Source organism: Elephas maximus, chromosome 16 (assembly GCF_024166365.1).
Source record: "Elephas maximus indicus isolate mEleMax1 chromosome 16, mEleMax1 primary haplotype, whole genome shotgun sequence".
Taxonomy (NCBI): domain Eukaryota; kingdom Metazoa; phylum Chordata; class Mammalia; order Proboscidea; family Elephantidae; genus Elephas; species Elephas maximus.
In genome coordinates this window covers 55,560,519-55,588,008 of record NC_064834.1, presented here as the reverse complement: position 1 = coordinate 55,588,008, position 27,490 = coordinate 55,560,519, and the positions used below count along the sequence as shown (strand labels likewise).

The 27,490-nt window shown below is 38.2% G+C and overlaps 2 protein-coding genes across 5 annotated transcripts in view; one reads left to right on the top strand and one right to left on the bottom strand.

The window, feature by feature from the left end:
- Positions 1–12,307, top strand: part of CFAP43 (cilia and flagella associated protein 43) — a 109,496-nt gene extending 97,189 nt beyond the window's left edge. For all 3 annotated transcript variants that reach the window (XM_049856118.1, XM_049856119.1, XM_049856117.1), the window contains 6 exons: positions 1,050–1,162; positions 2,180–2,339; positions 7,840–8,004; positions 11,001–11,081; positions 11,711–11,864; positions 12,075–12,307. In XM_049856118.1, the coding sequence (XP_049712075.1) occupies positions 1,050–1,162; positions 2,180–2,339; positions 7,840–8,004; positions 11,001–11,081; positions 11,711–11,864; positions 12,075–12,241 (840 nt within the window). In that variant the 3' untranslated portion in view covers positions 12,242–12,307. The remainder of the gene's footprint in view (positions 1–1,049; positions 1,163–2,179; positions 2,340–7,839; positions 8,005–11,000; positions 11,082–11,710; positions 11,865–12,074) is intronic.
- A 6,590-nt stretch (positions 12,308–18,897) lies between these two features.
- SFR1 (SWI5 dependent homologous recombination repair protein 1) lies at positions 18,898–24,875 on the bottom strand. Of its 2 annotated transcripts, none has more exons than XM_049855874.1 (4): positions 24,565–24,875; positions 23,858–23,976; positions 22,232–22,642; positions 18,898–21,093 (listed from the first exon to the last, which is right to left on the bottom strand). In XM_049855874.1, the coding sequence occupies exons 2-4, from the start codon at positions 23,948–23,950 to the stop codon at positions 20,902–20,904; spliced, it is 696 nt and encodes a 231-aa protein (XP_049711831.1). In that variant the 5' UTR covers positions 23,951–23,976; positions 24,565–24,875; the 3' UTR covers positions 18,898–20,901. The 2 variants fall into 2 exon arrangements, with proteins under 2 accessions (XP_049711831.1, XP_049711830.1); XM_049855873.1 differs by having other exon boundaries at positions 24,698–24,875.
- Positions 24,876–27,490: the final 2,615 nt, after the last annotated feature.

The following is a 27,490-nucleotide window of genomic DNA, read 5'->3' as shown; positions in this document are numbered from 1 at the left end:
AATGTCAACCTTTGTGCCATTGAGGACTAAGTAGGAGCCTGTCTGTAGAACTTGTAGAGCTATGCTGTCCAATGTGGTAGCCACTAGCCACATATGGTCATTGTGCACTTGAAATAAATATGGCTAGTCTTAATTGAGATGTGCTGTAGATAGAAAATACACACCAAATTACAAGACTTAGTATGAAAAAAAGAATTTAAAATGTCTCCATTATTTTATATTGATTACATGTTGAAATGATAGTATTTTGGACATACTGTGTTAAATAAAATATATTAGTAAAATTAATTTCAACTTGTTTAGTTTTACTTTTTATAATACGGCTTCTACAAAATTTAAAATTATATATGTGTGCCTCACATTTGTGGCTTACATTATATTTCTCTTGGACAGCACTGTGGTAGACACTGCCTTCCCCTTCTCTCTGCCCTCATCTTGAGTGGTATTCATCTTTTTCATAGATTAGAATTATATTTAGCTCACTAGAACTAACTTTATAGTTTTGCTAAAAAGTTAAAAAAAAAAAAAAAGTAGCAAAGGGCAAAAATTTGTGTGTTTAAATGGCTAGAGTCCTTTCTTTTGTTGTTTCTTGATTTCCCCATTTCCCCCAACCATACACATGCAAAAAAATAAATAAATAAAATTCCCTAAATTCTATGCCACATGCATCTGGCTGGCATATATTTGTTAAAGCATCTGTGATTGTATAATTTTACCTAAGGTAATGAGAACAAATTTTCAAATAAGATATAAGCAAAATTCTCATTGCTTACGTATTTGATTTTCGTCAAGAAGCAGATTTGATACTCTTCAAATTATTCATGGAACATACCATGTAAATTTTAGATACTAAAAAAAAAAAAAAAAATTTTTTTTTTTATTACCTAATGGCAAAGATTTAAACTTTTATTCTCTCTTAGAAATATGGACTTTCTAAGGTTTTGTAACAAAAAAAGTCAAAAGATGTATGTTTTCTGAAATTACTTAAAACTAGTTTTTACTTCTAAAGCTCTGTATGTTCTGAGATGTTTGTGGTTTGGTTCCTTCAGGTAAAGCAAAAAGCAGCTGGCTTAATGGAAATGGTGACTTTTCTTCGGAAGAGAGTTGAGGAAGATGAAAAGGTGCAACAGAACATTGAAAAAGTGTTCCGTGAACTCATCCTGTAATTTGAACCTTTCATTCATGCTCATTTATTCAAAGTCTAAGCTAAAGCTAAGTTAGGTTTGTGTTGTGATTGGGGGAGAATGCCTACAAAGAGACCCATCAACTGACAGACACTTGCTTACAGTTGGCCCAAACTTAATCATCTCAGTCCCAATGTTATGCTTTAAAAATTCTGTTTTTAAAAAAAAATAGACATTTTACATGTTATGTAACACACTTCAGAATGGAACATTCTCATGTTTCATTGTTCTTACTACAAATAGACAAGTTTTGGAAAAATGATAGCATTTTTTTTCTCATCTGTTCCTCCTGCATAAAAACACAAAGAACCAGCTTCTGCCAGAAAGTGGTTTTAGACTCAAGCCACACAAGCTAAATTTGTGTAAAATTAAGCAGATGTCCAGAAAATTTCCATGTAGACACCGACCCAACTAATATCTTTTTCTTTAGGGGAGCTTGCTTTTCCTGGATCCTGGTTTAAGGTCCTTGCTTCACTCTTTGGCCATAGTTACAGCCATGTTGATAAAAATACTGCTCTGATGTTCCCAAATTCATCATTATATGTCATTTTTAGGTCTAGGCTATAGGGAAGAATATGAATTACCTAGAAATAGATTTTTAAATAACATATAGATTAAACATGTTAATATAATCTCAGAAGTCAATAAATAATATCAGAACTGTAATAGATTTGTTATTTAGGAACATCTCTATTTTCTTCATCTTTAATTTATTTTTATTATAATCAAAATTATATTCATCTTCTCTTAATCCTAAAGTAAAATATTATGAATGTATTTCTGTCCATAGCATTTTTTGAACAGCACAAATGTAATTCTATGTCAGTAGGAAGAAATACTGTAGATACCTCTAGGAAAACTCATCATCGGGAAGATGTATCTCCAGAATATTTTTCCTTAAACTGGTTTGAATTTAATACTGTCAAACAGTAGGTGAAATTTGAAATATAAATATATTAATAACTACTTGCTTTGAAGTAGATTTCATTTTTTAGATTACAGGAAGAGAAAGTGGAATTCCAGTTGAATTTGACCATCCAAATTCTCCTTAAACAAGGACAAGTAGAACTGGAGAATTTCCAGTTAATTCTGGAATATTCTGATGCAATTCTCATCAACAAGAACATAATTGAAGACTTGAATTCTGTGATTCGGGTAATTATGCATTTTCAGAGAAAAAGAAACAATGTATTACCTGCTGTATCCAATATTTTACATTATTCTCCCGCTTTCCATTTTAATTCAGTTAAATCAGTGATTTCCAACTGTGGCTGCACATTAGGAGCACGTAAAGAACTTTAAAAATAGGCGCAGGCCTGATTACTCTTTAAAAGTACCCCCAGACAAAGCTAAGGCGCAGGAAGTTCAGGGTCATAGGACCATGGAGTTAAATCTTTCTAATATGCCATAGTTTTGTTAGCCTCAATCTACTCCCCTAATGATAATCTTAGATAAGCTTATATTACTGATTTTAGAGTTTGCTTCTTTTCTGATGTAAACATTTAATGTTATAAATTTCCCTCTTAGCACTATTAGCCACATTCTGCAAATTTTGTGTTTTTGTTTTCTCTCAATTCAAAATATTTTTTTAATATTCCTGTGACTTCCTGTTTGACTCATGGGTTATTTGGAAGTGTGTTATTTAATTTCCAAATATTTGGAGATTTTGTGCTATTTGGGGATTATGTATTATTGTCATATGTGTTACCCTTACAAATACAATAGACCCACAATATATTGTTGTAATTTTTGCTTTAGGCAGTCAGTTCTCTTTTACAGTGATAAGAAATAAAGGGGAAAAAAGGATTTTCTATTTACCTTCATTTTCACAATTTCAAGAAATCTTTATTTCTTTTTATAGATCCAAGTTTCTGACTAGTATCATATACTTTCTTCTCCAAGAAATTCCTTTAACATAAATGAAGTGCAGGTCTGCTGGTAATGAATTTTCTGGATTTGTTTTGTTTTGGTCTGAAAAGTCTTTAACTCGTTTTTATTTTTGAAAGATATTTTGCTAGATTATTTATCTGGATGGGCACCTCCCTCCCTCTCCCCTTCCTTCCTTTCCCTCCCTCCTTCTCTCTCTTTCTTTCATCTTCTCACTTTAAAGATGTTCATTGCTTCTGCCGTACTTAGTTTCTAACAAGAAGTCTGCTTTAATTTTTATCTTTGTTCTTCTGAATGTAACATGTCTGCCTTCAAGATTTTCTCTTTATCGTTGGTCCTCAGCAGTTTGAACGTGATGTGTCTAGGTGTGTGTGTGTATCTCTTACTGGGAGTTCTCAGAGCTTCTCCAATCTGTGATTTGATGTTTTTCCTTTTTTTTTTATTTAAATTCTTGGTGATTATTTCTTCAAATATTTCTTGTGCCCTGTTCTCACTCTCTTCTTCTTCTGGGATTCCAATTATACATATGTTAGATTGTTTAATATCGTTCCATACCTCTTGAATATTCTGTTCTCTCTCTTTTTCTTTTTTTACTCTATTTTTTCTATGTTTTTCAGTTTGGGGTAATTGCTATTGATCTATATGCAAGTTCCTTGATTCTTTCTTCAACTGTGTCTAGCATAATGATGAGCCTGTCAAAGGCATACCTTATCTCTGCTACCATGATGTTGCTACCTTGCTGTAATTGTTTTTTAGTTTTGAAGTTTTTCGAGATTCTCTTTGGGATTTTCTACATAGACAATCATATCTTATATGAGCAAAGACAGTTTTATTTTTTCCTTCCCAATCTGTATACCTTTTATTTCCTTTTCTTGTCTTATTGTATTAGCTAGAACCTTCAGTATGATGTTGACCAGGAGTAGCCGGGGGGACATCTTGCTGTTGTTCCCAATCCCAAGCTTAACAGAAAACATCTAGTATGTACAACACATGCCATTATCTAGGATGTTAACTGTTGGTTTTTTGTAGATGTTCTTTATCAGGTTCAAGAAGTTCTCTATTCTCAGTTTGCTGTATTGTTATCATAAATATGTATTGGATTTCATCAGATCTTTTTCTGCATCTATCAATACGGTCATATAATTTTTCTTTTTTAGCCTGTTGATGTGATGGGTTACATTACTTGATTTTTGAATGTTGAAGTAGCCTTGCATACCTGAAATAAATCCTACTCGGTAGTGATATATAATTCTTTTCATATATTGTTAGAATTGATTTCTGGAATTTTGTTGAGAATTTCTGCATCTATGTTCATGAGAAACATTGCTCTGTAATTCTCCTTTCTTGTAATTTCTTTGTTTGGTTTTAGTATTAAGGTAGTGCTGGCCCCATTACATGAGGTAGGAAATGTTCATTCTGGTTCTGTTCTCTGGAAGAGATAGTAGAGAATTGGTATAATTTCTTCCTTAAATATTTAGTATAATTCACCAGTGAAACTATCTGGGCCTTGTGCTTTCTGTTTTGAAAGGTTATTAATTATTGATCCAATTTTTTAAATATTTATCTCAGATTATTTATTTCTCCTTGTGTGAGCTTTCGTAGACTGTGTCTTTCAAAGAATTGGTCCATTTGATCTAAGTTATCCCATTTTGGGGCATAGAGTTGTTCATGGGATTCAGTGGAGTCACTATGATTGGTGTCACTCAGTGCAATGACTCATTGTGTCACCCCCATGCTAATTACCACACTATTATAGCTAAAATATCAGGAAAATTTGACAAAATCAGCAACTATAAAAACAGCAGAAGCAACCGAAACAACAGTGCATGCTTGTAGCATGTACAGACAAAACCACGTGATTCAAAGTGTCATTGTAATTGGGTAATAATGACAACTCTGACCAGAGCACATTAGAAAGTTCAAGAAGTAAATTACCATAGAGTTTTAGCCTTGTAAGTATATTGATATGTATTAGCTGGGCTTATGAAAAATATTTTTTGTTGTTATATCTAACTGCAGGGAGGAATAGTTTTATAAAAATATAATAATACTTCTCTGCTGAAACACTGCACAAAAATTTTATAGACAGTCATCTTGGTGTCACCCCCTCTGACAGTGTCACCCACTGTGGTCCATGCCCCCTGCACTCCCTAGTGATGCCACTGATAGGATCAGTAGAACTGGCCCCTCTTTCATTTCTAATATTAGTAACTTGTGTCTTCTCTCTTTTTTTCTTGGTTAGTCTGGCTAGAAGGTTATTGGTTTTATTGATCTTTTCAAAGAACCAGCTTTGATTATATTGATTTTCTTTATTGTTTTCCTGTTTTCAATTTCATTGATTTCTGCTCTGATTTTTATTATTTCTTTTCTTCTGCTTATTTTGGATTTAGTTTGCTCTTTTTTTCTCAAATTTCCTTAAGTGGAACCTTAGACTATTAGATTAGTGATTTTAAATCTTTCCTCTATGCACTGCATTCAATAAATTTTGATAAGTTATACTTTTACTTTCATTTATTTCAAAATATTTTTTATTTCTCTTGAGACTTCTTTGACCTATGTGTTATTTTAAAGTGTGTAGTTTACTCTCCAAACATTTTGGACAGATTTTCCAACTATCTTTCTGTTACTGATTTCTAGTTCAACTTTATTGTGGCCTGAGAACATACTTTGTATGACTTCTCTTCTTTTAAGTATGGGTAAGGTGTGTTTTATTAAGATGTGTTTCATGGCCCAGAATGTGATCTGTCTTGGAGAATGTTTCATATGAGCTTGAGAAAAATGTGTATTGAACTTGAACTTCCATAATACTTTTGATTCAATTGTATCAAAAAACCTTAAGAACATGAAGTATGCATTTCTCATTAAGAAAAAAAATCATGACTTTCTCAGAATTTAACCCATAATTAAATGTGCCCAGGTTCCCAGCTTTGGCTGGTGACATAGAATGAAGAGTTTTGACCTTTCTTAAATTTTAGGTGCCTATAAAACATCCCAGTAAATGTTAATTACCCAGAGATAAAGATTTAGGATTGATCTACATATAGATAATTCTAAACCAAAACCAAACCCACTGCTGTCAAGTCAATTCCGACTCATAGTGACCCTATAGGACAGAGTAGAACTGCCCCATAGAGTTTCCAGGGAGCACCTGGCAGATTCAAACTGCCGACCTCTTGGTTAGCAGCTGTAGCATTTAACCACTATGCCACCAGTGTTTCCTATAGATAATTACATATGGGTAATGACATGCTATCTACACATATATAATTAAAGCCGTGCAATTGTTTGAGATTATTTAGGAAGCAGGTAGACAGAAGAAAAGGGTGTTCAGGCTGGTGCCAAAGTCTAACTCTGAAAGACATAGCAGAGAAGGAGCCACCTAACTGAGAAGGAGATGCCAGTGAAATAAGAGGAAACCTAGGAGATGATGATCTCCTAGAAGTTCAGAGAGATAAACAGTTCCAGGGTGGACGGACTTGTCTGTTATGTCAATTACTTGACCAGGGCATTCTCAGTAGAGTATCAGAGCAGGAGCTCAACTGGTGATAACTGAAGAAATAATTTGAAGTAAGAAAGTAGTAACTATAAATAAATCTTACAAAAAAGTTGGCCGTAAAGGAAAGAAAGAGGAGAAGGTGTTAGCCCTAGAGGCGTGTTTCTCAATCTCAGCATTATAGTCATTTAGCCTATATCGTTCTTTGTTGTGGATTATAAGAAGTTTAACAGCATCCCTGGCCTCTGCCCACTAAATACTTGTAACAATCTCCAGCCCCCTTCCAGTCATGTCAAAAATGTCTCCAAACATAGCCTAATGTCCTCTTGGGCAGGGGGCGGGGCGGGGGGGGCGGGGACAGTATTTCTCCCCAGTTGAGAACGAGTGTTTCAGAGAAATGATTGAACTTAAGATTTTAGAGGTGGTGATAACAAGAACATGGGTATGATCATGGGAGTTGGGTGGCTAAAGTAAAATGGAAAAAAGATCATGGAAAGTGGTAAATCAAAGAATGGAGAGGCCAAGCAGTGATCTGGAGATGAAAATAATAAAAAAGGGCTAACAGGTGGTATAGTCTAATGGAATGAACTACAAAAAGCTAGGTTTTTGAAGGAGAAGAAAGGAAAAGTGTAAAATGTTCACTGGTGGAAGTCTTGTACAAATTTATGAGATACATAGTGATTTCACTTTTAGCAAGCCAGAAGCACGACTTCTATGAAAATATTCCTGAATTCATCCAGGCAATTCAAAGTGAAGTACAAAACACCTAGATATTTGAGTGTTACATTTAACTTTTTCTTTTCTTTCTTCCCTTCCTTCTTTCCTGTTTTCCCTCTTTCCTTACTTCCTTCCTCCCTCTCTCCCTTCTTTCTTCCTTCCCTCTCTTCCTTACTTTCTTCCTTTTTTCACTAGTTACCAATCAGTTACCACTGTGCCTAGCAGCATAAGACTGCAAGCCTTCATCCATAGTGTCAGGAGGAAGGGCAGGAGTAGGGTTACAAATGCATACAGATTGGTAGATTAGGTGATGACAAAAGGAGTTCCTGTCTAATTACTGACATATAAAGTAAATTTGGTCTGCCATTTAAATATATTCTGTAATCCCTACTATCTTACATTATAGTGATCAGATTTTGCCCAAGAAGTAATTTTTAATATCTGCTGCATTTTTGAAAGAAGATAGAATTATCTCTAAGTATAGCATCAGCTTCAAATATTCTATAATTCAGTATGCAGAACCATATTATCTGAACATTGGAATGTACTTTTTTTAAGGCTCAAGGACAAAAGAAAGTTACTAGCATGGTGGAAAGTAAAGATGTCCACAAAGGGATATTTCAAATTGAGTGGGAACATAAGAAAATGGAGATGGAAATGGAAGATCTAAATCAAAAGGCTTGGGATATTCAGATGCTGTTTTTTTCAAGAGATCGTCAAAAGGTAAGCTCTCCCTGTCCCCCTATGTGGTTTTATTATTGTTACTATTTTATCGTGGTAAAGTATAATACGGTAAAAATTTGCCATTTTAACCGTTTTTAAGTATACAATTCTATGGCATTAATTACATTTACCATGTTGTGCTACCTTCACCACTAAATATTTCCAAAAGTTTTTCATCCTCCCCAAACAGAAATTTAGTGCCTCTTCAGCTACAATTCTCATTATGCCTTCCCCTGAGCTCCTAGTAACTAATAATAAACTCTTGTCTCTGTGCATTTGCCTATTCTAGACATTTCATATAAGTGGGGTCACACAATGTTTGTCCTTTTGTGTCTGACGTACTTCACTCAGCATAATGTTTTTAAGGTTCATCCATGTAGTAGCATGTATCAGAACTTTATTTCTCCCTATGACGAATAATATTCCATTATCTGTATATACCTAAATTAATAATTTCTCTTAAAGAATCAGCACAAAGCTGGCTCCTATGAGGCAGAGGTTAAAGATGTCACATGTCCAACTTTTCCAAGCTGCTGTACCACTCTATGATCTCTAACATCAGCTACTGCCTTTCCCCTCAGTGCCCTCCCTCCCATCTTTGGGTTCCCTAATTCACTGCAACGTCTTGCAGAACTCACAAACTGTATAAATGGCTCATGTGGTTGTAGAGGCTGGCAAGTCCCAAATTTGTGGGTCAGGCATAGGATTCTCCTGACCCTCAGGAGCTGACGAACCCAAACCAGCAGTTCAGACCACAGGTTGCTGGCTCACAAGGCTGCAGAAGCTGGCGAATCAGGTCACAGGATAGGCCCCTGGCCCAAGGGACTGTGGAGGCTGCTGAATTCCAGAATCATCAGTTCAGACAGCAGGCCTCTGGGGAGGTCAATTGATCACAAACTAAATGCAGGATCCAGATGCAGAGAGAGAGCCTCGCCAGGACAAACACATAATCTTAGATGCAAGTCACACCCCAGGGAAGCACGTAACCTTAGAAAGGGTGGGGCTTGAGTCATGTCTCATCATGCCTCATCAACATGTAGAGGTCAGGATCCACAACACATAAAATGAAGGACAGCCACACAATACTGGGAATCATGGCCTAGCCAAGTTGACACATAACCCCAAACATCACAGGTTCCATATACTTTATTTGCATAGTCCCACCAATCATTGTGTGTGAGTCACAAAAACCATGACTAGAAGAGCTGTATTTAGTAATTCATTCACTGCAATACCATATTTGGTTTGTCCATCCGTTAATGGACACTTGTGTTGTTCTATATAGTTGTAATTTCGTTCATTTAAATAATATTTAATAAGAAGTCTCTGTAATGCCAGGATTATTCTAGTCCAGTAGTATTTCATAATGTATCTATGGATTCTTTTTCTTCCAGGAGTTTGCATTTGTTGCCTCCAGTTTTTCAGTACTCATTCAGTAGTATAGTTCTATCTTGCAGTTCAACAAGGATTTCCTAATTGTGAAATCTAGTGGTCTCTTTCCAGTCATCACCATCCTCCACCCTCTATAGAATTTGACCATGTATTTACGCATTCCTTTGGCTTTTATCGGAAACTCTGGTGGCGTAGTAGTTAAGAGCTCAGCTACTAACCAAAGGGTCAGCAGTTCGAATCCAGCAGGTGCTCCTTGGAAACTGTATGGGGCAGTTCTACTCTGTCCTATAGGGTCACTGTGAGTTGGAATCAACCTGACGGCAATGGGTTTGGGTTGGGTTTGGCTTTTATTACCTCTGTTTCTCCTGTTTTTCTTCCAACACTTCAGACCACTTTGCCTGTTTTTCTGGTTTCTCTTTTGCTTCTAATCCTTAAATATGATCATTCTTTAAGAGTCTGTCCTTAACTTTGTGTTTCTTTTCATGCCCCCTCCTTTGATGATCTCTATTTCTCCAAGTTCAATGACCTCTTCTAAAAATTTAATTCTCAAACCAAGCTCTCTGCCCATGACCTCTCTCATGTTTCATTTTTATATTCCCCCAATAGCTCTTCTTCTTGATGTACTTATTTCTGTTCTTTACAGCCACTCAGCCAGCCTTAAAGTTTTTGTCATTTTTGAATCCCCTCTTTCCCTTGCCTTCCAAGTCTTACCTAGTCTATTTATTCCTCATTCTATATCTCTACTGCCTTTACCCAGATTCGGTCTTCAATTTTAAATGGTTTCAACTTTTTTATAAATAATATCCTAACTGATTTTTCAACCTTGGGTCTTAATCTCTCAGACTAATATTCCTATCCAGCTCAAACATTACTACTCTACTTAAAATTTTTTAAACTGCTACTTCTTACCTCACAAATGAATTATGAAATCCTTAGGCTGGCATTCAACCTAACTTTTCAAAGTCATTCCCCACTATTCCTGCCATACATCAGTATTCTCAAACCAAACTGATTACAGTGTTCTAGGATTCTACCTCTGTGCCTTTGCTCCTACTGGTTCTTCTACCTGAAATATCTTTCCTCATTCCCCCCTGCCCCCTGACAACCCAAGCCTATCTATTTTTTAAGGTCTGGTTTAAATGTCATCTCCTCCATAAAGACTTTACTGATTTCCCCAGCCTGGAGAGCTTACATTCCATCACAAATCGTTTTTGAATTTGTGTGGCACTTTCATATCTTCTAGCAACTAATTATATCTACATGTGCAGTCTCTCCTTTTTGAAGGCTAGGTCATGTTATTTATCTTTGTTTCTCCCTCAGTGTCTTTGCACTCAAGGGGGATATTTAATATATGTTTTTTGAGCTGAATAAATGAATGCATGAGTGAATGAGAAAATAAACTCTAGTAAGCATTAAGATATAAGTGAGTGTATCAATGGTTAAATACAAGTAAATATTATGGCACAAAAATCAAGTCAATCTTAACTTACATGGAAATATAGATATTATGAAAAACTATCTTTCAAAACTAAGACAACCTATATAGTTATCTCTTAAAAGAAATAGAAAAAATACCCTTACATATGTTGTTTTTTCTCCCAAAGTTCCTAAATGAACCACAATATGAGACTCTGATAGGTATTCAGATTGGAGTAATGGAGCAAACTATTGCTGTTTTAGATAAGGTAAGTCTCCAAGATACTGATCATTATAATCCCAAAGTTTGTGAATCATCTGAGCAAAGTAATAATGTTCAAGAGCCTAACAAAATCTTGGTCTTTTACTGATATCCAGGATGTAATTAGTGGTTACTGAATAGTGTCTTTGCAACCATAGCAAGTGGTATAGACTGAAGCACTTCCTTTAATATTAGAAATTAATCCCTTGGAAGATATCCATGTAAGAGTAGATTTTTATTTCACATTATGATTTATGTAATAGAAGTTTTGATAGTCTTTTCTTGGCATTGTTGGCTTTGTTTTATCATAACTTCTTAGCAAATGCTCAGTTTTGATTGTATAGCATATGTAAGATGGAAACAAAGTAATCCCAAGGCTATGTTTTTTGATCATCTACTATTTTTAAGGGTATGCAAGGTTTTTTGTTTTTTCTAAAATGAGGTATTAACATAACATTCTGTCTTTCAACAAATAATGTGAGTGCCTACTATGTGCAGGCATTATGCCAGGTGCTGAGGTAAGATGATATTTTAATGATGATGATTCATTTACGTTTTAAGAATAATGTCTTTATAAAATATAATAAATTTTTTCAAAATTATTTTTGTGGAATGTCATGGGAACAAAAATTCCAGACCCACAAGAAGAATGTGGAAAACTGCAAAAAACTACTCAAAAAACTGGGCAGGTTCAGCAATCACAAGGATGTAGCAAATTATACTCTAAGCTGCAATTTACGAGAAGAGTTGGTCGCTGTCTCAGAGAGAAGAGACATCTGTAATGCAATCGGTAAGCTTTTTTTTAAATTGACTTAGGTTTCTTTAAAAGTAACCAGTATTCCTGAAATCTGTAGAGTAGTTACAGATTTATAGTAGTTATATCGGCATTTCTCAGGATTCCCACAAGTTTTAACTGATTCCCTTAGTTCACTGAGCATTGCTTCTGTATTTGAAAATACAGATAAAAATCCAATTTCTTTCTTTTTCATTTTTGTGACAGGATCTAAACTAACTTGTGAAAAGATTGCCAAAGAACGATATGAAAACATGATGCAACAACAAAAATTAACAAATATTTCAAAACAACAAGCTGAACAGATTTCAATTCTGCAGGCTGAAGTTGAAAGATTAAGGATGAGAACGTTTCCTGCTCTTGTTCCAATGTAAAAATGCTGGCCAAATCATCATCTTAAATATCATTTCATTTGGTTAAAATGATTTTTTTTCTTTTGTATCAGGAAATTTAAGTAGATTTCTCTTAGTTGTATATTTTTAATAGCAAATTATTTAATTTTAGCCTTAATCACTGTAAAATTTTTGTCCTGCATGAATGCATTTGAGAAATAACATGAATTCTTGTTTTTTAATTCGAGAATGAAGATTTTAACTCAAAAAGTATTCAGGATCTAGTTTATTGGTTAGTCTTAATTTGATTGAAGATATTTTCAGTTATAGTATACAAAAAAAAAATTAACCGTAACTACCATTTCAAATTTTGTAAAGTTACCAGCAAAAATATGAGATTACGGATTATTTTTAATTTCTATACTGTTCTATATTTCTTTATTTCCCTAGTTTTCTTCCGTAAGCATTTCTTCTATATTCAGAAAAAACTTACCAGATTATTATTCTGTTTTACCAATTGAGAAGAAGGTAAATTGCTTACTTTCACCAAGCCCTAAATCATTTGCAAATTACAACGTATTTTGCAAACATACTTTTCTACATCTCATGTATATTGTAAAAGAACTCAATTTTGTGAGCTACCCAATAAGCTTTATTATTGTTGTTGTTAGGTGCCCTTGAGTCAGTTCCAACTCATAGCGACCCTATGTACAACAGAACCAAACACTGCCCAGTCCTGCACTGTCCTTGCCATCATTGCTATGTTTGAGCCCATTGTTGCAGCCATGTATCAATCCATCTCATCAAAGGTCTTCCTCTTTTTCACTGACCCTCTACCTCTACCCATCTACTTGATGTCCTTCTCCAGGAACTGGTCCCTCCTGGTAACATGTCCAAAGTACATGAGACAGAGTCTCACTGTCTTAGGCCGGGTTCTCTAGAGAAGCAAAACCACTAAAGCATATAAATATCTACATAGATTTATATCAAGGAAATGGCTCATGTGACTGTAGAAGATGGAATGTCCTGAGTCCGTGACTCAGGCTGGAGGTTTCTCCTGATTCACGTAGCCACAGGGGCTGGTGAATCCAAGATCAGCAGGTCAGACAGCAAGGCTCTTGCTCACAGGCTGCAAAGACCAAAGAATCCCAAAATCAGCAGGCAAGATGGCAGGTAAGCTCCAAGTTCAAGTCCCAAGAACCAGATGTCAGATGGATGGGAGCCAGCTGGAGAATCCAGAGTGAGCAAAAGCCCAGGAGCCTTCCCAGAAAGTGCACCTATATTGGATGCAGGCCACACCCCCAAAAATCTCCATTTCAACTGATTGGCTACTCACAGCAGATCCCATCGTGGAGGTGATCACATTCATGGAGGTGATCACATTGTATCAAGTCTCATCATGGACGTGATCACATCATCATACGACTGCCAAGCTACATCATAACTGCCAAACCATTGAAAATCATGGCCCATCCAAGTTGACACACAACCTTCCAAGAAGCACTCTGGCTGTACTTCTTCCAAGACAGATTAGTTCATTCTCTGGCAGCCCATGGTATATTCAGTATTCTTCACCAATGCCATAATTCAAAGTCATCAATTCTTCTTCAGTCTTCCTTATTTTGTCCAGCTTTTGCATGCATATGAGGGGATTGGAAACACCATGGCTTGGGTCAGGTGGATCTTAGTCCTCATAGTGACATCTTTGCTTTTCAACACTTTAAAGAGGTCCTTTGCAGCAGATTTACCTAGTGCAATATGTTCTTTGATTTCTTGACTGCTGCTTCCATGGGCATTGATTGTGGATCCAAGTAAAATGAAATCCTTGACAACTTCAGTCTTTTTTCCACTTAACATGATGTTGTTTATTGGTCTAGTTGTGAAGATTTTTGTTTTCTTTCTGGAATTCTCTGCTTTCAGCCAAGATCCATTTGACATCAGCACCTGACATCAGCAGTGATATCCCTTATGCCACATCCTCTTCTGGCAATCTGGCTTGAATTTCTGGCTGTTCCCTGTTGATGTACTGCTGCAACCATTTTTGAATTATATTTAGCAAAATTTTACCTGTATGTGATTTTAATGATCTTATTCAATATTTTATGCATTCTATTACATCAGCTTTCTTTGGAATGGGCACAAATATGGATCTCTTCCAGTCGGTTGGCCAGATAGCTGTCTTCCAAATTTCTTGGCATGGACGAGTGAGCACCTACAGCACTGCATCCATTTGTTGAAACATCTCAATTGGTATTCCGTCAATTTCTGGAAACTTGTTTTTCACCAGTGCCTTCAGTGCAGCTTGGACTTCTTCCTTCAGTACCACCAGTTCTTGATCATATGCTACCTCCTGAAATGTTGAACATCGGCCACTTCTTTTTGGTACAGTGACTGTGTGTGTTCTTCCATCCTCTGTTAATGCTTCCTGCATTGTTCAATATTTTGCCCATAGAGTCCTTCAATATTGCAATTCAAGTCTTGAATTTTTCCGTCAGTCCTTTCAGTTTGAGAAATGCCCAGTGCGTTCTTCTCTTTTGGTTTTCTAATCCAGGTCTTGGCACATCTTGTTATACTTTACTTTGTCTTCTCAAGCTGCCTGTTGCAATCTTCTGTCCAGCTCTTTACTTAATCATTTCTTCCATTTGCTTTAGGTACTCTAGGTTCAAGAGCAAGTTTCAGAGTCTCTTCTGACATCCATTTTGGTCGTTTTCTTTTTCCCATCTTTTTAATGATGTTTTGCTTTCTTCATGTATGATGCTCTTGATGTCATCCCACAACTCATCTGGTCTTTGGTCATTAGTGTTTAATGCATCAAATCTATCTGTGAGATGCTATCTAAATTCAAGTAGGATACACTCAAGTTTGTACTTTGGCTCCCATGGACATGTTTTAATTTTCTTCAGCTTCAATTTGAACTTGCATATGAACAATTGATGTTCTGTTCCACAGTTGGCCCCAATCTTGTTCTGGCTGATGATATGGAACTTCTTGATCATCTCTTTCCACAGATGTAGTGGATTTGATTCCTATGTTTTCCATCCAGTGAGGCACATGTGTATAGTCGCAGTTTATGTTTTTGAAAAAAAGGTATTTGCAATGAATAAGTAGTTGGTCTTGCAAAATTCTATCATGTGATCTCCAGCATCATTTCTATTACCAAGGCCGTATCTTCCAACTGCCAATCCTTCTTCTCTGTTTCCGACTTTTGCATTCCAATCACCAATAATTATTAATGTCTCTTGATTGCATGTTTGATCAATTTCAGACTGCAAACTTTGGTAAAAATCTTTAATTTCATCTTTGGCATTAGTGATTGATGCATAAATTTGAATAATAGTGATATTAACTGGTCTTCCTTATAGGTGTATGAATATTATCCTATCACTGACAGCATTTTATGTCAGGATAAATGTTCTTTTCGATGATGAATGCAATGCCATTCATCTTCAGTTTGTCATCCCAGCATAGTACACCATATGATTGTGTGACTCCTAATGCCCAATATGAGCCCATTTCAGCCTAGGATATAGATATTTATGTATTCCATTTCTTTTTTGATGAGTTCCAATTTTTCTATATTTGTATTTCATACATTCCACATTCTGATTATTAATGGATATTTGTAGCTGTTTCTTTTCATTTTGAGTCATGCCACATTAGCAAATGAAGGTCCTGAAATCTTTACTCCATCCACGTCATTAAGGTCAACTCTGCTTTGAGAAGGCAGCTCTTCCCCAGTCATATTTTGAGTGCCTTCCGACCTGGGGTGTGGTGGGGGGGCCATCTTCTGACACTATATCAGACAATGTTGCACTGTTATTCATGTTTTCACTGACCAGTTTTTCAGAAGTAGACTGCCAGGTCCTTCTTCCTAGTCTGTGTTAGTCTGGAAGCTTCGCTGAAACCTGTCCACCATGGCTGACCCTGCTGGTATTTGAAATACCATTGGCATAGCTTCCAGAATCACAGCAACATGCAAGTCACCACAGCATGACAAACTGACAGATGGCAGTGGCGATAAGCTTTAGTAAACAGGAAAAAAAAAAGTGCTTTGTCTTTTTCGTGAAAGTGTATTGCTTTATTCACGTAGATAATGATAGTTATAGAATGAGAAGAAACTCGTTAGAAGATAAACTGCTTCACCCTTTCCATAGCCTGTGGGCTGTTGCATTCCAAGGTGTATCATTGAGATCACTGACCACAATCTCCAAGTAATGTCAGTGTATCACTGTTCTGCAATTTATGAACCAAATGTTAAATTTAATCCACAACACCATATCCGATATACTTTGGTGAAGGTAAAGCAAGATAGTATTATAAAATCTTCTGCTTAGAATATTTTGGGTTTTTGTGTGTGTGTTTTTGTGGCCAGGATAGTACCATAATGGATTGCCCATAGTCAGTATTAGGTAAGGATGGTGGGCGGTAAGGGAAATGATAAGACCAACATCATTTTAGTGACAACTTTCCTTAGTACTAGAATGACTTTAGTCAATTTGGCTGATTCTGAAGGAAAGTATCCATTGGTAGCATTTCCTATGTCCACACTCCTTCAAAATTGTCCCTGAGAGAGGGATTATGGTGAGCAGAGGATATTCTGTTGGGTGGAGGAGTGTGCGAGGGGTGCAAATACTTTATACTTAAGAGGCCTGTACTATTGATTTGAGTCAACCACAGGTGTAACCAGCTTGATTCCCCCCCGCCCCGGTGATGTAAAGGAGCCCTGGTGGTACAGTGGTTAAAGTGGTCTGCTGCTAACCAAAAAGATGGCAGTTCAAACCCACCAGCCACTCTGCAGGAGAAAGATGTGACAGTCTACTTCCATAAAGATTTACAGCCTTGGAAACCTTATAGGGTCACGGGGTGGTGGAGTGATAGCAATATCTGCTTCCTGCCCTCAGACCCTAGGAGATTGGGAGACTCAGGCTGACCAGCGCCATCCCTGCCCACCATCTAAGGGAGCAGGGGCAGAGGGCAAGCACAGGGCTAGGAAGGCCCTTCCCCTCCTGCACCTTGAGAAGGACAAGCTCAGTTGCAGGATGCTGTGTGCTCACACTGCAGGTTCCCTCACCCCAGTCAGGGCTCCCCCAGGTTCCCACCTCTCTTATCCTGGGCCAGTAGTGAGCAGTGAGCTAGAGTAGGGAGAAAGGTATCCTTTGAGGTGTCTCATGCTCATACCAAGCCCCCAAGGCCCCCAAGCTAGAGTGGTTTCCAGGAGGCCCTGTACCCTGTCCCCCCCCCACCACCACACCCCAGGTCTGGGTTTGAACAGTACTTGTTGAGAGCATCCCTGGGGTCTTCAGGGACAAGTGCCCACATCCCTGGATAGCCACACTTTGCCCAAGGGAGCAGTTCCCTAGACTTCTCAGATATCACCAAGATGCTCAGTCTACCTTACGACAGGAAAGGGTTTCTTGAAGGGAACTAATCTCCCTGAAGGTCTTGGCCTGGCCATTGGGAGGCAGTGTGGAATAGCGGTCCAGAGGGCTGGAGGAGAAGACTGCCAAGGCAAAGATCCTAGCTAGACCACACTTGGCCCTGAGGCTTGGGACCCACTGAGTAATCCCAACTTCTTCCTCTGTAAAACAAGGATGAAGATAATAAGTAACCTTGTGGCAACCTGTAAGGACTGAATGAGATATTGTACATGACCCTTGCACATAATGAGAATTCAAAAAAACATTATTTCCAGCTCTCGGGAGAGGAACCAACCTGATGGCAGTGAGTTTGGTTTTGGGTGGTGATATAAATTCCTTATCTTCTAAATTAGCTGCCTGGGGACTCCATTTGCTAATAGCCAATGCAACAAATTTCACTGGGTAATGCTCTGCAGATTCCCAGGTTTTAACAAACCAAATAGCCTGTTGATTTCTATTTCTTAGTGGCCACCCTGGGTGACTCCGGAAATCCTACTTGCTTAGGTGTCTCATCTTTGAGATATGGATGGAGTAAGGGTTAGCAGGAGTTCTTGCCTACAAGCTATATTCCAGTAGCAGCACTCTCTTCATCAGGAGGTATTTCTAGTTTGAGGAGTTGGCAGGTGCTTTGGAAAGGCACAGGGGTTCTGTATCCCAACTCTTCACTTGATACAGTTCATAGTACTGACTCCTCTCAGCTTCTGCTGAACAGCAATTCATTCATATTGTTATTTAAAAGAAAAAAAATTGCCATCGAGTCAATTCCAACTCATAGCAACCCTATAGATTTTTGTAGCTCTTTAAAATTGGGCATGTTGATCATTATAATACTCGAATTAATATACTTTTAAAACTGACACAAAACAAGTGCTAAGTGTTAGCTCTTATTTTTATTAATAAAATTATCCCGTTAAATGGTGGTGAAATACAACAGAAATGGTAAAAAGGGAGACCTGCCCCATAGAGAGAGCCTAAACTCTCCCATTAGCCCCATTCATCTCTCATGACCCACCTCCTATTGTGGGAATGCCCTCTGTGCTGTTGGGAGCCCTCAGCACCATCCAGTGCCTTTGAAATTCCCATTGCTATGGACCATCTGCTCTGCCCAGCTTTTCCACAACCAGAGTTCCACTGATGCTGTAGTTCCCACAAGTGGACATGTGAGGGTGACTCTGGGAAGCACCAGTCCGCAGCAGGCAGCTGCAGCCTCTGAGGTCTAGATGGGTACCACACATTTGCTCATCAGGATGCCAGCACAACAGACCTCCAGGAGCACCACTTTCCCTGCCGCATTTAGGCTCTCTAGCTGAGGAACAAGCAGTGATGGAGGCTGGCTGGTAGGCACTAAAATAGCACACTCCCCCAGGAGTACCCATCTAGGACATCCCAGAGCCAGGGAAGGCCCCCGTGAGGCCTAGGCCAGTCTTCTTGGGTTCACAGAAGTCAACAGCCATGACAGTGTCTAGAAGGCAAGGATTTGGAGAGAGGAAGTGTATTGGCATGGTCACTATATTAGTCGGGGTTCTCCAGACGCAGAACCAGTAGAGGTACACACACACATACATATACAAAAAGATTTATTTTAAGGAATTGGCTGATATGATTGTGGGGGCTGGCAAGTCTGAAATCTGTAGAGGCCAATAGGCTGGAAACTCAGACAGTCAGTGCTGTACTCTTGAGGCATAATTTCTTTTTTTGGAAAATCTTAGTTTTTGCTCTTTAAGGCCTCCCAACTGACTGGAAAGACCACTCACATTATTGAGGGTAATATCCTTCATTTAAAAATCACGTGGTTGTACATGTTAACCACATCTACAAAATATCTTCAGGGTAATACTTAGATTTGTGTTTAATATTAATATCAAATATAGTACTAGGGTACCATAGTCTAGCCAAGTTGACACATGAAACCATTATCAAAAAACCAAAAACCAAACCCACTGCCACTGAGTCAATTCCGACTCATAGCGACCCTATAGGACAGAGTAGAACTGCCCAATAATTTCCAAGGAGCGCCTGGTGGATCTAAACTGCCAACCTCCTGGTTAGCAGCCGTAGCACTTAACCACTATGCCACCAGGGTTTCCTAAAACCATTACAGGCACTGACAATTAAAATGGATGTAAGAACAGGGTACTGTGGTCCCTGCTGTGCCACAGAGTAGGGAGGTGTTAGATGGGGGGGGGGAGGTAGCCTTAAAGGGGAATGCACTTGGGTGGGGGGTTTTCAGGGTAATGACTATTTACCAACTAGTAGGGAAGCACTTTTCTTTCCTTCAAATTACTATTTTCCCCCTAAGTGAGTAAAGCTGTTTTAGCCCTTCAAAGAACCCAAAAGCAGAAATCCAGAAAGACCTCAGAAAGGACTGAGAACTAGGACTAGGAAGCCACTAATCCAGAAAGTTCTATCTCCATCTATCATCTCTGCCTTTTTCTGAAAGTGCACACATTATTCTTGAGCATACCAGCTTTGCTGCTCCCAAGTTTACACATAAGAGTTTCATCCACACAAAGATGGGCTTTCTTTTCCTGAGCTCCAAATTCTCAGCTTGGGTCCTATCTCCATATATGGCCAGGATAATAATTAACATTGTACCAACATGGCAGCCAGAAACCCAGGCCTGTGGATGGGGGTGTGTTTCTGGCTGAGGAGTAACTGTGAACTGAGTAAACACTCTTAAGTACAATCTATTTCACAGCTAAAGCTAGAAAGTTAGATGAAAGCTTGTATGTATGCCACGACGCCTTGAAGTGGAAGATGACAGGTGGTTTTTATAAGAAACAGATAGTCATTTCACTAAATGAGATGAATATGACAAACAGATTTAAAGAGAGAGACAGAGAAGAATACAATTTTGGACATATTAGCTTAATTACCTGCTAGACCATACAAATGGAATATGTGGTAAATGGATGGAAACGAGGGTCATACACTGAGTAAAGAGGCAGAATTTTTAGCACAGTTGAGGTTTAGACAATCACCAAATTGGACCATTTTTTAGCATTTAAAATAACTTTGTTACAATAAAGTTTATTGAAATGGTTTCCAGAACCTGCCCAAATTATTTTTTAAACATAATTTAAGGGTTTTTGTTTTCATACTTCTTTAAATGTCTAGTTTTCTTTGGCAAATTTATACAAAACATGAAATTTCTATTTTAGAATATAGATTATGTAACAGAGTGCCCTAAACTGATAGTTCATCAGGATACCTTCCCTTTAAAATATATAAGCACCTTGTAATTGTCATTCTCAAAGATAATTCTGGAAAAAAAAAAATTATGAATTAAACACCTATAAATTCTTCTTCACTTCTGTTATAGTGTAGCAATTTATCATCTAACCCATAGTAGTCTATCAACTCAGTAAGGCTTAGTTTCTTGTTCTCCTCAGACATAGCTGACTGCAACTCATAAAGCAACTGTTGGCTACAGTTTCTCCACTTCTTTATTAGCAACTGTAACTGAGACAGGTCATTCTGAAACAGAAGGAAAAAAAATTATATATATATATATCCACCAGCCACTCCTTGGAAACCCTATGGGGCAGCTCTACTCTGTCCTACAGGGTCACTAGGAGTCGGGATCCACCCAACAGAAATGGATTTGGTTTTATATACATATATATACATGTATGGCAGTAACTAGATAGTCACACTATTTTCACATAACAAAAGTCGTTAAATCAGTTGCTGTTATGTGTTTAAAGACTAACGCATTTGGGGATAAATAAGACTTCTACCCACAGAAAAGCAGGATGGTTATAAGCAGAATGGTTACAATGTCCCTTTGAGTTCTGTCTCTGTTGTTCAGTCCATGCTCTGGGCCATCCGTACAAATAGGGAAAAATCAAATCACTAAATAGGGCAAAAGCTATGTAGTGAAGCAACGATATAGGTTAAAAAAAATCCACTTTTTAGGTTACAGCTGTACTTTAAAATGACAATATTTAAATTAAAAATATTTTCAACATTCAAAACCTTAAAAAATTCAAGTAGTCATGTTTAGAAAAAGCCTAAAAGTTCAAAGTGAGCAAATGAGATACGCTAATCCCATCATTTACTCCACACTGTTGGGGAAGAATGAGCTATTGCATATACATGAGTTATTCCGGTGATTTTTAGTACCCAAGTTTATTGAATTCAATTTACCTGAATTGAAATAAAAAAAATCTAATGTATATTTATTTTCTCAAACAGAATGCCGGCAATATTTTAATTATTTGGGGGAAACATAAGGTCATTACTAAAAATACTTTTTATTGTACTCTGTGGGTCACTTTTAGCTTTTTTACTCATTCACTATTAGCCATCACTCTGTCCCCTCCTGCATCTTACATTTGATACTTCTAATACTGCTATAGGCTGGAAACCAGAGAAAAAAGTTTCAACTGAATATTAAATAAGATCAACTTCAGCTGGGATTTTTGAAAAGTTCTATCTGGTGCTTAGAGTTCTCTTCTCCAAATCTGACTCTCTTTGAGTTAAAGTTATTTAAAGCCAGATTTCTGGAGACTTGGCTTCTTATTTAGTATGCTAAATTTTTCTATTCTTGAAATTACTTCCCTGTAGTTTATCTTAAACAAGTTTTACGCAATAGTTCTGAAATTCTTCTCACCTTTGATCTATACATTTTGACTAGTTTTAGCCTCCGAAGGAAGTCTTCTTTCTCCTGAACCTGCTTCACCAATTTTGCTTTTTCTTCCTTTAATTCTTGTTTGGGAAGATTCTCACTGGCAAAATCATTTTGGAGAGCACTGCATGACCCAATATCAAGTGATTTAGATTCACAGGCACTGATATTCTTGAAGGTGTTTTTTAAATATGTACTCTTTTCAGATTCACTGTCTGTGTGTTTAAAACTTCCTTGAAATTCCAAATGGTTTTCTTCCATTGAGGATACTGGTTTCTCTGAAAAAATCGGATCACTTTCTTCATTCTCTACTTTCAGGCGTTTCACCACACTGGAACAGGAATTAAATGATGATCTTGTTTTCCTTAATCGTTCTCTAAGTGTTGCACTCATAGGCTAAAAAAGGCACAAAACATTTAAACCATTAACCAAGAAAAACATTCTTGATGTATAAATCTATTAGGACCTTATGTTTCTATGGTTGCTGTTGTGTGCCGTGGAGTTGATTCCGACTCAGCAACCTTACAGGGCAGAGTGGAAACCCTGGTGGCATAGTGGTTAAGTGCTACGGCCGCTAACCAAAGGGTTGGCAGTTCAAATCCGCCAGGCACTCCTTGGAAACTCTATGGGGCAATTCTACTCGGTCCTATAGGGTTGCTATGAGTCGGAATCGACTCGACGGCACTGGGTTTGGTTTGGTTTTTTTGGAGGACAGAGTAGAACTTGCCCCGTAGGGTTTCCCAGGCTGTAAATCTTTACAGAAGCAAACTGCCACATATTTCGCCCTCCAAGCAGCCAGTGGGTTTGAACTGCCAATCTTTCAATTAGCAGCCTTAACCACTGTGCCCCAAGGGCTCCTTATTTCTGTGGTAGACACCACTAAATAACTTTCTATCTCCATATACCTATAAGTAACCATCACAAAAAGGCTTAAATCCCCAGATGATCCACTAGTTGCACTCTTTTTACTTTAGCAAGATCAATATCCTTCAAAAATAATGTTGAGACACTTATCCTACTAATCACAAACATCTGTTGAGCAACATGCCTGACACCATTCTAGGTACTTCAGAGTTAAGAATTAAGGAAAAGGTCTAGATCCTGCCACCAACAACCTTATAATGATTACACTGCACATATTCAAACTTCCTCAATTTGGAGTATCATAATTATCTGATACCAAAAAAAAAAAAACCTAAACCTATCGCCATTGAGTCAATTCCAACTCATAGCAACCCTGCAGGACAGAGTAGAACTGCCCCCACAGGGTTTCCAAGGCTGTAAATCTTTATGGAAGCTGACTGCCACACCTGTCTCCCCAGGTAGGTGTGAACCACTGACCTTTTGGTTAGCAGCCAAGAGCTGTAACCACCGGGGCTCCTAACAGCCTGATAGGAGAATAATTTATTCGAGATGAAAATTTCGGGGGGAAAAGGTCAAATATGTTATCTCAGGAAAAAACCTAAAATTATTTAATATTTAATAAAATACATTTTCTTATTAATGCTACACATTATGTTAATTAACAATCTTCAGTAGACTCAGAACCACCACTGTCACAACACTTAGAAACATAAAATGGATTCACCAGAAAAACTAAGATTTTCATACTTGTTTTCCTGAACTATATGTACAGGGAGAGGATGGAATCTCACAGGCCTGCGGAGTGCTAGGTAAAATCACAGCTGAGTCTGGGCTTTCCATCTCAGAAATGAAATCTTCATTTATCTCTAAAAAAGAAAGATAATCACAAAATTAAAATCAAATTAACCTATCCCTCTATGAATTCCTCAATTTTATCAAAGAATTTTTGGTTTGTTGTACGTAACGTCTCCAAGTAAGCCAGCAATTTCCTCTCATTTCACTTAGTTGTGATTAGTTTTTGGTCTTTTTGCACTTTTGTTTTCTTTTTACCTTCCCACATATAACCGGCTGGTATCTCATTTAAACAAGACTTTTTATCTATCACAATATCTTCAAAATCTGCCACATGGGGAAAAATAACAACTGTGGATAGTCAAGAATTAATTTGGTTATGGCAACTTCATAATGAAATATAACCAAGATCTCAACTCAAAAAATATAATCAGACCTGACAGGCCACCCCGAACCCTGAAAGCGGGTGACTAGAATCAGTGACCCTCCAGAAGTACGGCAGAAGGAGCGCAAGCGTTTGCCATTTTAGTTTTAAGTAGCAAATAGGGCCTGAAAAGGAAAGTCGATTGAAGTTTGTTTCCACAAACAAAGGCGTCAACTTTATCAGGATCGAACCAGGGGGAGGAGTCCTCCTTTCCTTCCCACCATTGCAGAAAACCCACACTAGTCGTCGAGGGACCCCAGGCCTGAGGTGAAGTTGAAAAGATCCCCGACTGCGGAAATGGAGCTCAAATGGACTCCACTGCAGACCCGCGAATAAGGTCATCTCTCAACAGCCACGGCCTAGCACGCTACCTCCCTCCGCCATCCCAGAGCGCTCAGGAAGCGCGCGCAGCAACGACCGTAAACCTCCCGCTGCCCGGGTCCCGAACTACGGGCGCGCGTCCACGAGGCTCCGCGAGGGCGGCGGGGCGGGGCCACCCCCGAAGCGGGAGAGACGCGTGATTGGCCAGATTGACTGACGCGCGCTGCGCTGCTCCGTCCAGCCCCCGGGAGCCGCGAGACTGCGCGCGCGCGGCTGCCGCTTCTGCGCGCGCGCGGGCGGGCGGGATTGCCATTCACAATGGATAGCCAATCCTGAAGGGAGGAGGCTTTCCTTCCTTTCTCTTTCCGTCAATCGTCTTTCTACCCTGCTTCGTTGCTTTTGTGTGTGTGAAGTGCCTCTGGGATTTCTCTCTCCGCCTCCCCATTCTGCTGTCTCCTCCTATGTCAGCTCCTTGCTCACTACAATAAAGGCCCTTCCTCGTACTTGAAGGGACCTAAAACCACGGCTAGCTACGCGTTAAATTTACAGCTTGTAAACCGCCCTAAGGCAGAGACCACAAAACGGCAGTGAAATGTGTTAGAAATTCATCCAAGAGTCCCGGCGGATTCAATTGAGCTCATTTCTCCCCTTTGATTTTTGACTCAAACTCGGGGGTCCCGTCCCCAGGTTTCCTACTGTATCTACCTCGAACTTTCGATTCTTTAGTTTGACTTCAAATCTTTCAGTCAAATCTGAGAGAAAATTTAGCCTAACAAAATTTGTTGTGATTCAATACACGAAACAGAACAATTACGAAATAAGACTGTGTTGGTCCAGTATTTAGATGCTTGAGGCAAATATGGCCTTTGCTGAGTACCGGGCATCCTTAGCCTAAAATAGTCTCGTTTCCCGTGTTGCGATGTTCTGTTGCTATGCAACAACGAAGTTAACTGAATTGGGTGTAGCGCTGGGTTTACGGGAAGCCGATGGAGTAGTTTCTGAGTCACCTGGAAGCTGGGAATTTTAAGGGGACGGTGTTTTCGGTCCTATTGAATGTCCACTTAAAACGTTGACATTGTCTCTTTACTAACATCTGAGCTCTAATGCTCCTTAAAAAAAAAAAAAAATGCTCCTTAGACTTGAGAAAAAAAGTGTTCTAAGAAAAATGTGTCAAATTCTAAGATTGGTGTTATGATGTAAATTCCAAAATAATGGATGCTTAGTTTTTTAGGAGTAGCCAGAATCCAGAAGGAAGTAACTGAGTCCTAAACACTCAAGTATAAATATAGAACCTGAAAACAATCTAATGCAGTGATTAAGGACGTAAAGATTTGAGTCAAATTGTCTAGGTTCAAATCCTGGTTTGGTTATTTTATGAACTTTTCAATGCGGAGTCTCTGTGCCTCAGTTTCCACATCCTTAAAATGGGGTAATAGTACCTACATTCTAGGGATTGAAGGATTAAATGAGAATTCCTGAGAGGCACCTAAAATAGCACTAGAAAGCTAAGAACCACTGAGTAGTTGTTGATTCAGATATGCAAATATACCATTCCCAGATTGATTCAAGGGGATTTATCACGTAATTCTTTCATCTCTTTATCCCCCGCACCCCAAAGGCCACAAATCATTCTTTAGTCAGTGACCTTAAACTCCTTCACAGTTTAAGCTACAAATAGCAGAAGCTTTGGAGCCTCACATATAAATAATAATACATATTCCAATCCCTCTAAATTTGTTATTAATTACATAAATTAACCTGAAGGAATTTACAAAATGGAAGACAGAACTCATGACTTTGTAATACAGATGTTATTCACCTCATCAAACCACAGGTCTCATTCTGTACGTTTATTTCTCACTTTACTCATCCACTGGCATCAGTTAATCTCACTGGAATAAAGCAGAGTGATTTGTCCTGACACTAGATTCACGATGCAGACTCTGCATGTTCTTTATACCTTGGGGCATAAGGGTGGGTTGTTTTTATGATTCCCTAAATTCAGCTGCTCCCAAATCCTTTTATCATTACAATTTAGGCTTAAAGCTCTGTTTTTGCCGGTTGCATAAAAGAAAACTTCTTGTCTTGAAATGTCCTGACTTGCTTATTGTTATGTGAACTAGTATATTAAAATGGAATTGTTTTGGCCAAATTTTCAAAGAGCTTCAAAACGAGTACCCAGAAGAACCTGTATTTCTGAAATGTACGTATGTTGACCCACATCTCTGACTTCCATGCATTGTTAGGATTGAATACTCTTCCCATATGTTAGTTTGTATTTTACTTACTCCTTTCATATACCAGTATGGAGGCCTACCTTTCACTCTCAGTGAAGTGTAAGGGATCTGCTGCTGTAGTTTTCATTGTACCTTTAATAAAGCCTTGAAAGCATGTCCATATCTTTAGGGGCAGAAATCTATTAGCCCATCGAGTTTGATGTTTCTGACACAGGACATTCCATGTTTCATATGAAACTTTTCAGGCAGGAAAAAATATTGTCACATTGAGTCTGAAGGCAAAGACTACATACCCTACCATAGAGAGAACAACTTGAGCAACAAAATTCAAGGATAATGGTAATTAATATGAATCTACCCAGGCCTTCTGTGTGTGTCTGTGTGTTTAAATTTCTTCAGTACCCAAGGCTACTGTTGGCCACTTTATTATTCATCAGGGTGTGGTAATCTGCTTCTTCCCTTCTTGTCTGTGATTATTGTTGGTAGAGTGATGACATAGGCCTAAAGATCTTTACGAGGTTTTTTTTTGTTTGTTTTTATTATTTTTAATAGGAAGAAGAGAGTAACGAATCGTTTCTCTCTCCACACCCCCCCACCTTTCCTCTC

Bases quoted from the DNA above. Each gene is read 5' to 3' on its own strand.
- SFR1 (XM_049855873.1), bottom strand. The intron at 22,643-23,857 runs GTATGAAAATCT...TGCCTTTTTTAG, and splicing joins CATATAGTTCAGGAAAACAA to CCTATGAGTGCAACACTTAG. The intron at 21,094-22,231 runs GTGAGAAGAATT...CTTCTGTTTCAG, and splicing joins TCAAAATGTATAGATCAAAG to AATGACCTGTCTCAGTTACA.